General features: G+C 40.6%; 1 protein-coding gene across 1 annotated transcript in view; it reads left to right on the forward strand.

Moving 5' to 3' along the window:
* Nucleotides 1–15,252, forward strand: part of slc15a4 (solute carrier family 15 member 4) — a 48,518-nt gene that overhangs the window by 7,374 nt on the left and 25,892 nt on the right. Inside the window, exons 6-7 of the mRNA XM_079517312.1 lie at nt 513–693; nt 7,419–7,580. Of these exons, the coding sequence (XP_079373438.1) occupies nt 513–693; nt 7,419–7,580 (343 nt within the window). The remainder of the gene's footprint in view (nt 1–512; nt 694–7,418; nt 7,581–15,252) is intronic.

Raw genomic sequence — 15,252 nt, forward strand, 5'->3', positions numbered from 1 at the left:
ATGCGTCAAATGTATTTTCCTGTTTTATTGATAATGTGTTATTAGGCTGATCATTATTAATAAATAAAACTTCATGATAATACATTTGCAATTTCTGCTCAGAAATATTAATTTGGGTAAGGTAGTAGCACAAAGTGTCAAGTGTGTCAAATTACACATGCACATTCAGTGGGAAACATCTATAGACAATGCCACCACTTTGATGGCTGATCTCTGTGTTTAACAGTTCAAATGTGTGTGCATTTGATTATGTGAATTGCGTCAACATTCCTCTCTCGTCATTACGTTCAGTTTTGTGTCCGGCCACATGGGGGCGCCAAAGCAATATCAAGACAAGACCAGAACAACACACACACACACACACACACACACACACACACACACACACACACACAGGCTCACCTGTGGGGAAGTGGACTCGAATGCACTGACATTCTCAGTGTTGTTTTTCATGCCTTGTGCTCTTAACACATACTCTTCCCTCATGTTTCTCCTGCTGGATTCCCTGGCAGATCAAATTCCGCTTTCCTGCAGCCTGGCTGACAATGTTTGATGCCGTGCTCATCCTCATGCTGATCCCCCTTAAGGACAAAGTAGTGGACCCCATCCTCAAGCGCCGGGGCCTGCTGCCCTCCTCCCTGAAGAGGATTGCAGTGGGGATGTTCTTTGTCATGTGGTCGGCCGTTGCGGCGGGTGAGTGAGTGTTCTAACAGTCATGCCCTGTCGCCGCCGTCAAATGAGTAAATAGGCCAACTAAACACCCTCCTCTCTTTGTTTACAATGCTAAATGTCAGCATGGAGTAAACAACACCACGCATCAACGCATGCCATAGATCTGCGTCATTTGAAAGTAGCGTCGTGTTTGAATAACCATAATGTAGAATGAAAGTATTTGACAAAAAAGGAAGAAGGTTTGTCTCATGCACATAGTTTTGGTCCCCCAGGAGAGATATCTCTTGATGCGGTCTAAATACCATGTATACACGTGCATTTGACCAGGTTTGATGTTACAACTACAAGGAATTGACCCTCACAGCGTTGTTCTTCCAGGACTCAGCAGGTAGTCTGTCAGAAATGTATTCATATTATTTCTATCAAAGCGCCACTTTCTAGAAAGCTGTTATCATACAGAGTTACAGACCTCGCAAAGAAATAATAAAATAAAGCGCCCCAAAGGTGCCTTTTCTTTTTTTCCCTTTGTACATACAGTATAGAGCATCCCTGCACTTTGGTTCTGTTTGACTGCACCCGCATCCGACCGACAGCACTGCTCTGTCCAATTCGGTTCCAGCCTGTGGATTATCTTAAATAACTCTCTGCCCAGCCTGTCGTGGGTGCTCCTGCAGTCCTGCATTGATATATTCAGGCTAAAATGTTTTGAGTGAGACAAGTCTGCAGGGCAGGGGAAAAGCAAATCCCTAACAGTATTCACAACCAACGCATATTATATTTTACACAGCGACTGCCTCCCTGTTTCCCTCTCAGAATTACTTCTCCTATCACCGTAGAATGCAAATGCATTCTGTCCTCATTGACCTTTTTAGTATTGACTGGAGTGCTCAGCAGATTGGTAATTCATATTTAAACATGTACTAAATCATATTTAATAGCTCTTTGTGTGAGGAGGAGCAATTAATATTTAGTGTGTTGTGAATGGTTTGTTTACACTAAGAACTCTACTTTCGCTGTGAAGCAGTTCAAAGTAAAAAGAACAAAACAAGCCATCCCAGCATTATTAGGACTTCTGGTTAACAAGGTGTATCTTTGGCAGTTAATTAATTCCATGCAAATCCTGAAAGGCTAACATAACACAGATGTTTAGATTTTAATAATAATAATTCATCATTGATTATGATTTTGAAAAGAGCCCCAAGCAGCACGCCCACATGTCCACTTAATACTACAAAGAATGAATTGAACTCTTAAGTATAAAACTTACTCTGATGCCAGAGTTTTTGGTCCAATGCCGATCAAATGTAGCTTTTTAGAGGACCAAATGGAAATAAGTCTTAGGGCTTTAATGTGTTTTTTTAATCTGATGTGTGGTGTTTCGGAAGTGATTTGCCCTTTCTTTTATCACCAAATAAATTCAATCAATCAATCCTGATTTTGGAGAGTCCTAGACCACCAATTACTGATGTTTTGACCGCTATTTTGTTCGGGAAAAAAAGGAAAAAGAAATTCTAATACATTTAAAAAACTTAGATTTGATTAAAGTTTCTATTTGAGTGCATTAGCTTATAAGCAAACAATAAAATACATTGAAATAACCTTTTGATAGATATAAATAAACACACGTAACACATTGACCTTTTTAGTATTGACTGGAGTGCTCAGCAGATTGGTAACTTTATTTCATTCAACCACTTAAGCCCTATTGAACAATGCTTCAAAAGCAGGCGATCTACAAGCTCACAACGTGTCACATCATGTGATCTTGTAGATCTGCTGTTTCTGAACATTTTTGCAAATGGTCACCTATAAAGACATGCCCACAATTGGGTGGCCAGGTTGCATGTGATAAACATTCAGATGCCAATGATCAAAGTGAAATAATAATGGCCGATATATCTGTCAGCTCTAGTCAAACTCGGACAAAACCTGAGGCCTTGCAGGTCTATGCAGAGTTAAAACATTAACTGTGTAGTGACTTTCTGCTTCATTTATACTCCGTCGTTCTCAAGCTTGCAACACATTGTGTCATGTATATGTTGTGAGCTTGTAGATCTGCTATATTTGAAACGCGACATCATCGTGTGGGGAAGTGTAAATCAGACTTTAGTGGGATGGGACCCATTCTTGGGTCATTGTTATGGGTCTGTTTTTTTTACTAGAAAACTAAATCAAAACATTTTCTATAATCAAAAATGTTCAGAAATAAAAAAAGACAAATCATAAATTCTTCAAAAGAATATTCCCACTAGGGCTTAAGTGGTTAATTCATAATACATTTTAGTACATTTTTGGTAGGACATCAAGTACCTCTTTTGGGTCGGTCTCTCAAGCTAAAAAGTTTGGGAACCACTGCTCTGAGGTGTTGGCAGTATGGTCCTCTAAAGTACTTTAAGGTGTGAGGATGTGATCAGACACTAATGAGAGCCTCCGAGACACAACAGCTACAGCCACCACCACTGTACTCCTTTCTGGTACACCTCCAGGGAGTGCACAAAGCTGCTGGAGCCCACTTACTGTTGCTTTGTCATAACAAGAAAACAGGGGGAAAAATAGTAACCATAAGCACTTTCCTGGAGGAAGTAGTTTCCACGTTGTGTGTGTGTGTGTGTGTGTGTGTGCGTGTGCATGTAAAAGAGAGGACGAGTGTACATTTATTATGTTGGACTAATTTATCTTTTTTCACGCACCCCTGGATTGTTCCACATACGTACCATGCAGACATTGTGAAGTGGAACTGAATGTGTTCTTGTGTAGTCTAATTTGAAATGTGCCAAATACTTTCAGCAAGTGTAAGTTTTCCCCCCTTTTTCCTCTACTGTAAAGTGCCTGTTAACCAAATCTAATGAGGGGATTTTTCGGTTCTAGGACATGCTTTTAAAATGACTGCAGAGAGGGAAAGGTTGTAAAATGTTTCTTTTTCAGATATTGAAAATCTTTTAAAAAAAATTGGTTTTGAAAATGAGAAGCAGGAATTTGAGCAAATTGCAGGGAGGGGGGAAACATGCAGTACATTTCTCCAGCTAGAATCTAGCCAGGGCCGAATCTAATCCACCACAATCCACCCAGTGGTTCTCAACCTTTTTTTCACCAAGTACCACCTCAGAAAATATTCGGCTCTCCGGGTACCACCATTATGACTTAAGTTAAAATACAGTAGTGTACACCTAGTTAGTTAGTTGCTGCGAGAGTGAGGTCTAGCCAACACCAACTCGGGATTCCTGGATCTCTGCCCTCCACAAATTCCTATCCAACATCAGGTTCTTGAGCTCTGCAGTGTTGTTAGCCAAGCTGTCGCGCCGCAGCACGTCCCCTCCTGGCTTTGCCCTGGGTTGGCTCCCATAGAGTCAATTTACTTGCCTCAAGTTCTGGGTGCGTACACCTAACCTATCCCATCTTCTTCACATTTATTCTAATTAATATATAAAAATATAAGAATATATTTTTCCATAGTTCCAAAAAAAAAGAACAATAAAACTGGCAGTTCTCACACGACAGACAGACAGACAGACAGACAGACTCACACAACAGAGAGAGAGAGAGAGAGAGAGACAACAGAGAAAGAGAGAGACACACACAACAGAAAGGGAAAGAAGTTTTACTTTTACCGCGGCTTCGCAATGCGCAATGCAGTTGGCTTTAATTGGTTACGGCTGTTATTGAATCAAGTAATCAACTAGTTTCAGTAGGCAACGCTACGTGTTGTAAGATGCGCCATTTGAAATGGGGTTCATTCATTACTGTACCACAGCCATGTCTGTAGGTGTAGGCTACTCCTCTGCTAGCCTCGGAGACCGCAGGCGTCTCCTTTTCACTCCTCCGCCCCACTGCAGTTATGTTGAACCCCAGTTTCTGCGTCATATTAACTGGTGGATTCTTTACATTTGAACAGCACTCATTTGTGCTGGGACCACAACACCGGTCTGGATGTCATTTCACAGGAGCAATAGTGCTCTAGGTCCATCCGTTGCCACTGTTTAGTTTGTTGTGATCCGTGAACGCTTTGTCGGCAAGCCAACAACAAAATGTCTGCCACGGCAATGCCCTATAGAGCGCCGAAGTCCTGACGTCACTCGCTCTTCCCCTGGTTCACGGAAGTGTTTCTCTATGGAGAATAACATGGGGTCATCTTAAAATCGTCTCATATAAGCATTGTGGTCCAAAAATAAACAAACTGTCTTGGCGATATTGTCGGGGAAGTGTCTCTGTATCGTTTACGACAGTCAGCCAGCCATATTTGATAGTCGGTTTCTAGCAAAAATGTAACTAATTCAGCAGCAGTAGCATTAGCGTTTTCTCACAGTCTGTTGATTCTTCATATCCATATGAGGATGGCCAGGATGATTTGTTTATTTTTCAAACACAGTTCTTATATGAGGCGATCTAAAATCCCCCATGGGGATTATAATACAAATAAAAAAGTACATGAACCCGTGGACTTAGCGCCCTCTACCGATATTGCCGTCAGACTTCGGCGCTCTATGGTGTGTCTTCCGTTATGAAGTTATGTCCTATTTTGCTTAGCTGGTGTTCCGTGTTTCCTGTGGGTTTATCGGTGTCCGTCCACAAGCATAAGCCATTGTGCTCGGAAATCACAGAGAGATGGACAGCTCTACACCAGCTTGAAGTGGCATTGTTTGCCCTGGACACAGCCTGGATCAACACTCACAACATTGTAAATGTGCCATGCTGTGTGACTGCACAGTTGGCCATGCCATCCTAAGCTCGTATTTATCTAATAGGCTACCACTAGAAACATTGACTTCAACTACATGCTGGGTGATATTCAAAAGCAGCATAGACATTTGCTTTTGAAGTAAATCTTAATTTTTTTCTTTTTATAACATTCTTTGTAATTTATATAATCTGTTTTAGTTATGGCCCAGTGACGTTTTGATGTCTAAAAGTGGGACGCTTTTATAAAAGCTGTTGCAAAGTTCTCGGGGATTGCACTTGGATGTCTGATGTGTGATATGGGTGGTGTATGTTTATGCTGAGCCCTAGACTTGCTCTGGGCAACCCGGAGGCTGCTTGCCCTGCCTGGGATGGACGGCTGGTATTATAGGATAGCTGGATTACAAGGCTGCAGCTCCTCTCAAATACAGCATTAAGTGTGGTTATGATAGGAGGCTGTCTCTGGGTGTTATCTGGAAATAGCTGCTGGTTACATGATAATGGTTATCGAATGAAGCTTTTAGGAAGCGGCAGTGGTTTGACGATGACTGCTTGGCTCTCATTGTCGAGCTGTCTGTACTGTTCCACTACTAACTGCCATAATCTGTGAGCATGCAGATGTGATCTTAATGAAGTGGTAGTGTAGCCTTGAAACCAGCTAAATCCCTAATGGAGTGTCAGTGAATCCTTTAACTCCTGCGATATTTGGCTGTTTGTTGGTTTCATGGACTTTAGGGTGCTTAATACGTTTTACAAGAGCCTCCTCACTGTGACTATTATATAAACCGATATATATCCACAATTACCTGTTTGTTTTATTGCACCTAGATTTATTGGGGAGGGTTGGTAGGACTAATGAAAGAGAAGGAATTAGTTGTGTGTCTATCTAATGTTTACACTACATCACATTTCCTTTCCAGTGATATGAAATTGACAGGATTTCAAATTGGATCCCAACATAAACACTAATCCAGGGCTGTCAAACTCATTTTAGGTCACTGGCCTGATTGAGCAAAAAGTCAATTTAATGTTGACCGAACCGAGCCCTACTGCATGCATATGTTTGAGTATACTGCTTTTTTGGAAATTGCCTTAATGCAAACATGCATTGCTGCCTATTTTCAACCTGCTCCCATGTGTCTCAGTCTCTTTAACTACAACACATTTAACTTTACGCATTTAGATTCTTATGAAGAAGATTGCCTAGCAATTTATAATCTGTCTACATACCGATACACAAAGTTGTAGCCTATATATATTGTTCCCTACAGTATGTATTCCCATTCCTTTAAACTACTGTTAGTATGTCTGGTGCAAAACAATAACAACATAAACAGGGTACTGTACATTGCAAAGTGTGTTAATCTAATGTTTGTACCTGCAGTCCATCTCAAGAGTGTAATGAACACTTTTGCAGATTTTGCAATTCAATGTTACCATTTTACACCAAGCTCTGGAGTATATTTCAGAGCCTGACCTGATACTGGGAAAACGCTGTTTTTGCAGTGATCTCTCAAAAGTGGTGACACTTGTGACAACTGTATGTAAGGAAGGCAGGATATTTAACAGTTTAACAGTAAACTTCATTTTCCAAAAATGTATCAATGCACTGAAACAAACTGGGAATTTAACAATGATAAATAACTATAAAAAACAATTGCACACATTTTTCTGCATTATGTTAAACAACTTCTGCATCAATACATCTGTGATAGGCTAATATCAGCTGATAGAACTGGCTTACTGATAAGTTGGTCAGGCACTGGTTCCCAAACACTGGGTTGGGGGTCACGGACACATTTTAAGGGTCGTGGATTTTTATGGGTCCCTTTGTTTTTTGTTTCCCATATTTTCTTTTTTTCAGTAATTTCATGAAGAAATCAAATAAAAATTCAAGAAATTCTATAAATTAGAAAACAAATGTTTTCACTAATTTGAGTCCTGGCAAACGTCTAATTTCTCTTTTGGGTCTTGAGCTAAAAAAAAGTTTTGGAACCGCTGCTCTATACTACACATGCCCTTGTATACCACTTTCAAACTTTAACACTTAGTTCCTGCCTCTTCCCTTTCAGGAATATTGGAGACTAAACGACTTGATGTAGTCAATTCCCCAAACGGTACCATCGACCAGCAGATTGGCAACGTCATCTACTATGCTGCAGATTTACCCATATGGTGGCAGGTGCCTCAGTATGTGCTGATTGGAATCAGTGAAATCTTCGCCAGTATTGCAGGTATGGTCAGATTGATTTACTTATAATTAGTGGAAGTAGAAGTCAGGCTGTGATTTTACACTGCAGTGAAGTCATACTTTCACTTCACCATTATCACTACAAAGAGGAATACAATATGCAATACAATACACATTTCCAGTGCATAATTGTAATCGGTATGATTTGCTGTCACTGTTTTGAGGGTTTTGAACTACAGTATACTCCATGCTGTGCAAACTAAATTTAACAATACCATAAAGCCAAATTTACAAACCCATTTTGATTGCGCAATTATAATTGGTTCAATGTATCTTCTACCCGGTGGTGTCAAAAGTACTTTTTTCTGTTACAACATGCAACATACAGACAATTACATTAATACAATTATAATAGATTATAATAACTGTACATTAATCAATTCACATTGTAATTATGATATCCCTATCTTCTACCTTTCTGATGTGAATGTGGGGAATACCAAACGAGTTGCCCCTTTACCAACTCGCCCCGGGTGTACAGCGGTGGCTCAGGGGTAGAGTGGCTGGATGGTAACCGCAAGGTTGCCAGTTTGAACCCGGGCTCCCCCAGAGTTGGTGTCGAAGTGTCCTTGAGCAAGACACTGAACCCCTAATTGCTCCTGATGTGCTGGTTGGTGCCTTGCATGGTTTCCGCCGCCATTGGTGTGTGAATGTGTGTGTGAATGGGTGAATGTAATGCACAATCTCTGTAAAGCGCCTTGGATAAAGGCGCTATATAAATGCACCATTTATCATTTACAGCCGGTGGAACGGCGCGGCCTGGTGTTCCTAAAGTAACCTAAGTACATTATGCTTAAACGGTTAAGCCTAACCTTATTCCTAACCTTGACCTCAATAAAACTATGCCTAAACCTAACCCGATACCTAAACTTAACCCCTGTAAAACTATGCCTAACCCTAAACTTATTTCTAACCTTATTCTCAGTAAAACAAAATAAAGAATGCAAGAACCGCAGCACCGAGCGGTCGGTGGAAAAAAAATCGAGGGGTGAAATGGTTTAGGGGTGACCGTACCTGATACCATTGTGGGTAGGTGAATGATATCATAGTGAGTGCTAATTGGCCCAGGTATTGACTGACCGTTGACAGTCTTCATTTCTTACACCATTCAAGTTTATTGTTAAATAATGAGGCATTTTATAAATGAGGTGAAGTGTGGTTTATAATGATAAAGTAACCTTTAGAGCTTAAGTGATGAATGGTCTTCCCTCAGTCTGACAGTAACACTGTTCCTCAGCTCATTGTTTAAGTGGTTCATCTAATCAATATTCTTTTGCTAAAACAATGCCCTATTTACACTGGGCTGCTCTTGTCATTGTCGCTGCTGAAATTGAGACGTGTAGAATCGACAGAGGCACACCAAACAGCAGGATTGATTTAGCCAACAAGAGTGCAATTTGATCTCAATTCTCAAATATAACTGCGAGCTGCAATACCTTGGGCCACACAATGATATGCCCCACTGACAGCATACAGTCAATGTGCTTCCTACTCTGGGCTTAATTTGTGGACGTGCCTCCTGCGCTCTGGGACTTCTAAAAGGTGTTCCGTCGTCTCAAATGCACATACAATACAATACGTTTTTATTTAGGGTATTTCTTATTAACTCATTCGCCACCTAGAATGTCTTTTGACTTCTTCTCGTCCTTTGGCCCTCGGCGTCGAGATCATCCTTTTGATGTCCTTTTAAATTTTTTATTGATTAGTTTCATAACGCTGTTCTGCACCCATCTGTTTCGCTCCGTTTCCGTGCGACGGAAGTAAACGGGAAAAATGGGAAGGCGAATGAGTTAATTCCGCTTTCACATATTCCTCTCAATGTTCCTTCCTGCAACGGAAAAGGACTGTGGATGAAATTAAACTGAGTTTGGTTTGTAAATCTTCACATTAACTACTTTAGTTTTAACTGTTGGTTGTGGAGGGCTCCGCAAATAATGCCTCCCTCTCATATCTAAACAGTTGTCAATGTTTATTGTTTACAACTTGATGAGAGCACATGTGGAACTATCCTTATCGAACCCAAGAGAGAGAGAGGAAAAAACATGAGTGTTTGATGTCAGTAAATAACGTTACGTTCATGTGCATCTCTCGCTCTCTAGTTTGTCTGTGTTGCTAACCGAGCTGGACAGTGCGTATCTGTCCGTGTTCTGTGACTTTGTGCCTGACAAATGTGAGAGAGAGCAGTGAGTCTTAGTCGGGTTCATAATCTCCGGGCACCTAATCGTTTTACAAATGAAGCACTTCAGTGGTCATTAAGGGTTCCTTAATTAACACCACTGTGAGAAGTTTGGGACAGATCTGGGAAAGATCTGGGCGATTTCTTACTGGCTAAAAAATGATAAATATATTTTGTATATTGTTCTAATATACTATGCAATTTCTGACTATCGTAAACAACAAGGAATATTAGCATCAAACCACCCCAGTTGGGGGTCTGACTCTGGTCTGGCTTGATAATTATGCCCTGGCAAATGTAAAGAAGCAGCCTAAAACAGTAATAATTTAGTGACAGTGCAAACAGCAATTCTTAAACACTCACATGCTGTAAATAAATATGATTATATTGGTGATTAGACAAGTCAAAAATACAGGAGTTGGCTTTTTCCCACGCCGGAATGCTTGGTTAGTCTCCGTAATTTACTATGAAGAAAATATCTACACGCCGTCTTCTAAGCACCCAATTAACTTTATTAGAGACAGATCACAACATTTCGAACAACACAGGTGCAATAAAATAGACACTGGGCACTGGGCAGAGCTCACATCTTCACCAGTCTATAGACTGGCTTGGAATTCATATTTGGGCATGCCTGTTACGGAACTCCATACAGTATATGAGGTAATATAAGGGACAGACAGACAGACAGATAAAGGAATCTCCATATATGGGCATAAAAGGGACAATGTCAGGCAGACGGGTATTGCATAACCGGGTGGGACTTGCATTTCCAACTTGCATCGTTCCCGAGAAGGCAATGGGCAATCAAGCTTGACTGAAGTGCAAAAGAGTGCTACAATTTGTACTTGTATCTCTTCAAATTTCAATCCAAATATTTCCTTTTTATACACAAAGAAAGATCAAGACAATGACATTTTGTTCTTAGTATACTAAGTGGTTGTAAGCAACCCCTAGGCTTATGGGAATGGTTTAACCCTATTACTCTGCAGCCAATAGGAACTTATGACACTCACTCATACAAACTGGTCAATTTGCTGACATAGTAAAATGTTGAAAATGAGTGGAATGCCCCTTCTGTTAACGTATTGTCAATATGTTGTAAATGTATTAAAATCATGACATTTTCTTAACTGATTGGCTTTCCATACTGAAACATGACTGCATGTACAGTATTACCTGTTAATAAATCTCTATACGGTCATGATAATCTAAAAGATCAATTGCCGTGGGCGCTAGCATTAGGTTCCTGCTCACTATTGCGGAGACTAGGGGTTCAGATCCTCTGCAGTGCCTCCGGCTTGTATTGGCTGGCTGTTCCAAAGAACACAATTTGCTGTGCTTGCAGAAGGGATGCCAGGCAGGTAGAGGGAACTGTTGTCAGGATGCTGTTCAGTGGGCTATGGAACTAGGAAGTGTAACGTTTGCCTCTGCATACGTAACCCTCCTGGTGAAACCAAACCCCCAGAACGGCTGGCCAACGTTGAGGCCGCCGAGTCTACTGGTTAAAGCTGGAACTGCAGGCGGGCCCGTGCATATAGCACAAGGAAACCCAGCGGCGCTGGGGTTTTAAGCAGCTGGTGAAATATGACTCATCTTTTCTTATTTTGTATTACTCCTTTTATATTCAAATAGTTTTCAATGCAAAATAACTAAGTAACTGTTGTGCATGGCTCTCAAACATGCATCCACAGTTTCACTTTTTGATCTTTTTTGTGTAAACACAGCTAATCAACCATTTGCAAGACAAAGCGAAGCCTGCGGGAACCCCACTGCGTGGGTGAGAATGTGGGAGACTTTATAAATTGACTGTAAACTTGTTTTCATACAATCTGCCTGTGGTGTTTTGTATACAAACTTACAAAGTAAACTTATTAACCTGTCACTGTCAAACTGAGTTTGATAAATGAAGAATCGACCCCGTTGTGAGATTTTTTTTCATTATTAAGGCAATTTATGCTTATCTTGTAAGGAAGAAAATAACGTTGTGAATGAAAAGCAATGATTTCTAAAGTATCTTCATTTATTCAATTATTATTAATAGTCATTTATAATGATATATTCCACTCAAATTGCTAGGGATTTGAAGATACATTTCGTGTGTATGAAAACATAAAACATTTATGAGGGCTTTTAGGCTTTAATTAACCAATCATCTTTTATGTGCGACGGTCATCTATTCTAGTGTGTGTGTCAGTGGCGTTTACAGGAATTACATTTTGGGCTGGCAAGATGTGTCGTCGTCCCCCCGTCCTGTCCCCCCGTCCTGTCCACCCGCTCAATCAGAAGCACTAAAGCTTTACAAAGAGATATACCTGCCAGACGAGTAGGCTACAGGTGATGGTCCACCCAGACCCCCCACGCTTGATTATGGATCCTGCTGCAAAAGAACAAGGAGGCGCGGCCTTTGCGCTTAGAGGCAGGCCCACGGCCGTTTTGAGTGGCAGGCAGGCAGGCAGGCACATGGATATTAAAAAAATAGATGCCTCATTGGCCGCTGCAGTTCGTTGGAGCGATGTGTGTTGAAGGAGGAGCAGAATAATTTACACTGGGAGAGGAAGTACGCCAGAAGTGTGGAAGGCACGTTATGTCACGCTGCCACTCAAGTGATTACTGGCCAATCACAGCACATCTTTTCCGGGACTTACAGACCTGAACATGCGCTCTGTGACGCATGCTCATGCTTCCGCGGGGCTTCGCAAGGAATCTCGGTAAAGTTTTGCCCTCCCTTGAGCACATACGCTCCAGAGCCGGAAAGGGCGTCTACGTTTATGTCTATGGGCAGGCAGGCACTGCTGGTAAGAACATAATCGCTGTTACTTCACAAGCGAAACGTTTTTAACATTCAGGCATTAATGCGAATGGAAACGCCAAAGTGATTTCTTGATTTCCTCGTATGAGAAGCATTGGTTGGAACTTGGAAGTGACATTACACAAGCTTCCGTTTTAAACGTGTATTTATAGTTTTAATAGTTATATTAGTTCGTATTTTAACGCAATTTAACTCTTGGAATATTTCAATAACATGCTACGGTAGCCTACCTCATATGTTTATTCAGAATTTGAGCCACGGACCACCATTTGATGAGATTTAGCCTCTTGGACCCCAAACGTACAATTTTGTCCACAATTCCATGCTGTATTGATGTGGTACCATAGGAGAGAGACACAAACGTTGATCAATAATATAACACTCTTGAGTGAAAGATCTATATAAGGGACCGGTCCATTTGGTTACCAACTCTCCATCATTTAGCTGGGGACCACCTGAAACCCAAGGACCACTGGTTGAAAACCACTGGTATAGATGGATGGATTTATAGAATTAAACAATCTTTGTAATTAATTAACATGCTAAGGGATTGATGGATGGATAGATAGATAACATGCTAAAGTACCTAGATAGATAGATAGATAAGATCTGGGTCATCTTTTTTGCAGCTATTTGTTATTCAATGGAATGCCAATGCATAGAGGGTCACTATAATGGCCTTGGGTCAATCATCGTTATGCCTACTAGAAATCACTTTGGCGTTTCCATTCACGCTAATGCCTGAAGGCAAGCATTTGCATTCCAATGGGTGATTGAGGGTCGCGCTGTGCGCAATGGCCAATCCGCTGCCCACTAATAGTTCTCAGGTCTGGTGTTTGTCCTCTCTTTTTTCTCAGTCGTGTTTTTCAAATGGATTTGGCCAGGCGGCCACCTGGCCTCGCCTTATTGTAGGTGTGTGTCTGTCTGTCTGTGAGAAGCTGATCTCCAGCACCATTGGACCGATCGTTGTGAAAGTTTGGACGCACACTCCCTGGAGGCCGGAGCAGAACCTCTGCCCCAGATTTTTCAAAACTACCTAATTGTGGTGCTATAACAGGGCCCTTCTATTTTTTTCCTGGATTCCTTGGATCATGATGCAACTTCCTGCATAGGCCATGCCCATTTCCACCTGACAAGAGTTTCGCGTGTGTGTCTTCTTCGAAGCACACTTTTTGTTTCTACTGTTAGAAACCACTGTTTGTGGGTGTTTCACACAAAGATGGCACAAATCATGAATGCAGCGTTCGAATGTTGTGAGTCTTTGTTTGTTTGTTTATTTGTTTGTTTGTTTATTTGGATCCCCATTAGCTACTACCTTAGTAGCAGCTACTCTTCCTGGGGTCCACACATAAAATACATTACAATCAATACAGTCATATGAAATACATTTTACAAGACTGTAAGAAAAACAGTTAAAAAAAATAAAATACAACTAAATATAAAACAAGTGATTAATAACATTGCATATATATACAATTTCAGTTTGAGTAGCCTACCGTTACAGTATGAAATATTTTAAACAGTGCTCAATGACTCAAAAAGCAAGTGACATGAGATATTTCTTTAACTTATTTTTAAAATCTGATTTACTTGTTGCCTGTCTGATTTGTGATGGAAGACTATGCAGCTCTTTCATTGCTCTATATATTACTGTGTGTTGCATTGCATTAGTTTTTGAGATGGGAAACGTAAAAAGACCTTGTGCTGAATGTCTAGTATTGTAGGTGTGTTCGTCAGAGCTGAACTTCAGCCTGCAATACAGGACAGCCGGAACTTTAGATGTAATAATACCTTTGACAAAAGACAGCAGGGAAATATGAAGTCTGTCCTCAATCAGTGGCCATCCCAAAGTGGCGTGCATTCTGTTGGTGTTTGTTCTTTTTGTACAGCACAGAGCAATACGTGCAGCTCTGTTTTGGACCAATTGTAATTTCACTAAGTCCTTTTTTGCAGCACTAGACCATACAATTGGACAATAATCCAAATGAGTGAGTGCCAGTGTTTGCACAATTTGGGGAATGCATTGTTGTGGTATATATTTGGAACATCTCTTAATAACAGACAGACTTCTTCCCATTGCTGCAACAGTCTTATCAACCTGCTTTGACCATGTTAATTTACTATCTAAAAAGATGCCTAGCAATTTTGTCTCCTCTACCTGTTGGATTGGCATCCCTTTGACTAATAGATTCAACAGAGGTTTATTTTTCATCGCAAACTTTGATCCAAATACAATACTTTTTGTTTTTGCTAAATTAAGAACTAGTTTATTACTATTGACCCATGTTATGACAGATTGTAATTCTATGTTCATAGTGGCTGTTAGATAATCAATTGATTTTGCTGGCATATATAGAGTTGTATCATCAGCATACATTACTGCTGTTGTCTGATCTAAAACTAATGGTAAGTCATTGGTAAAAATGGAAAATAAAACAGGACCTAAGCAACTGCCCTGTGGTACCCCACACTGTAGCTGTCCCACTTGTGAAAAACTGCCATTGTAAAAAACATACTGTTTCCTGCTTAACAAATAGCTTTTAAACCATTCTATAGCATTATGTGAAAAATTATAACATTTCAGTTTGTTCAATAATAAAGTATGATCTATAACGTCGAAAGCTGCACTAAAATCTAATAGTACTGCGCCCACTACCTTTTTATTAT

The sequence above is a fragment of the Electrona antarctica genome (genome assembly GCF_951216825.1).
Source record: "Electrona antarctica genome assembly, chromosome: 12".
Taxonomy (NCBI): Eukaryota; Metazoa; Chordata; class Actinopteri; order Myctophiformes; family Myctophidae; genus Electrona; species Electrona antarctica.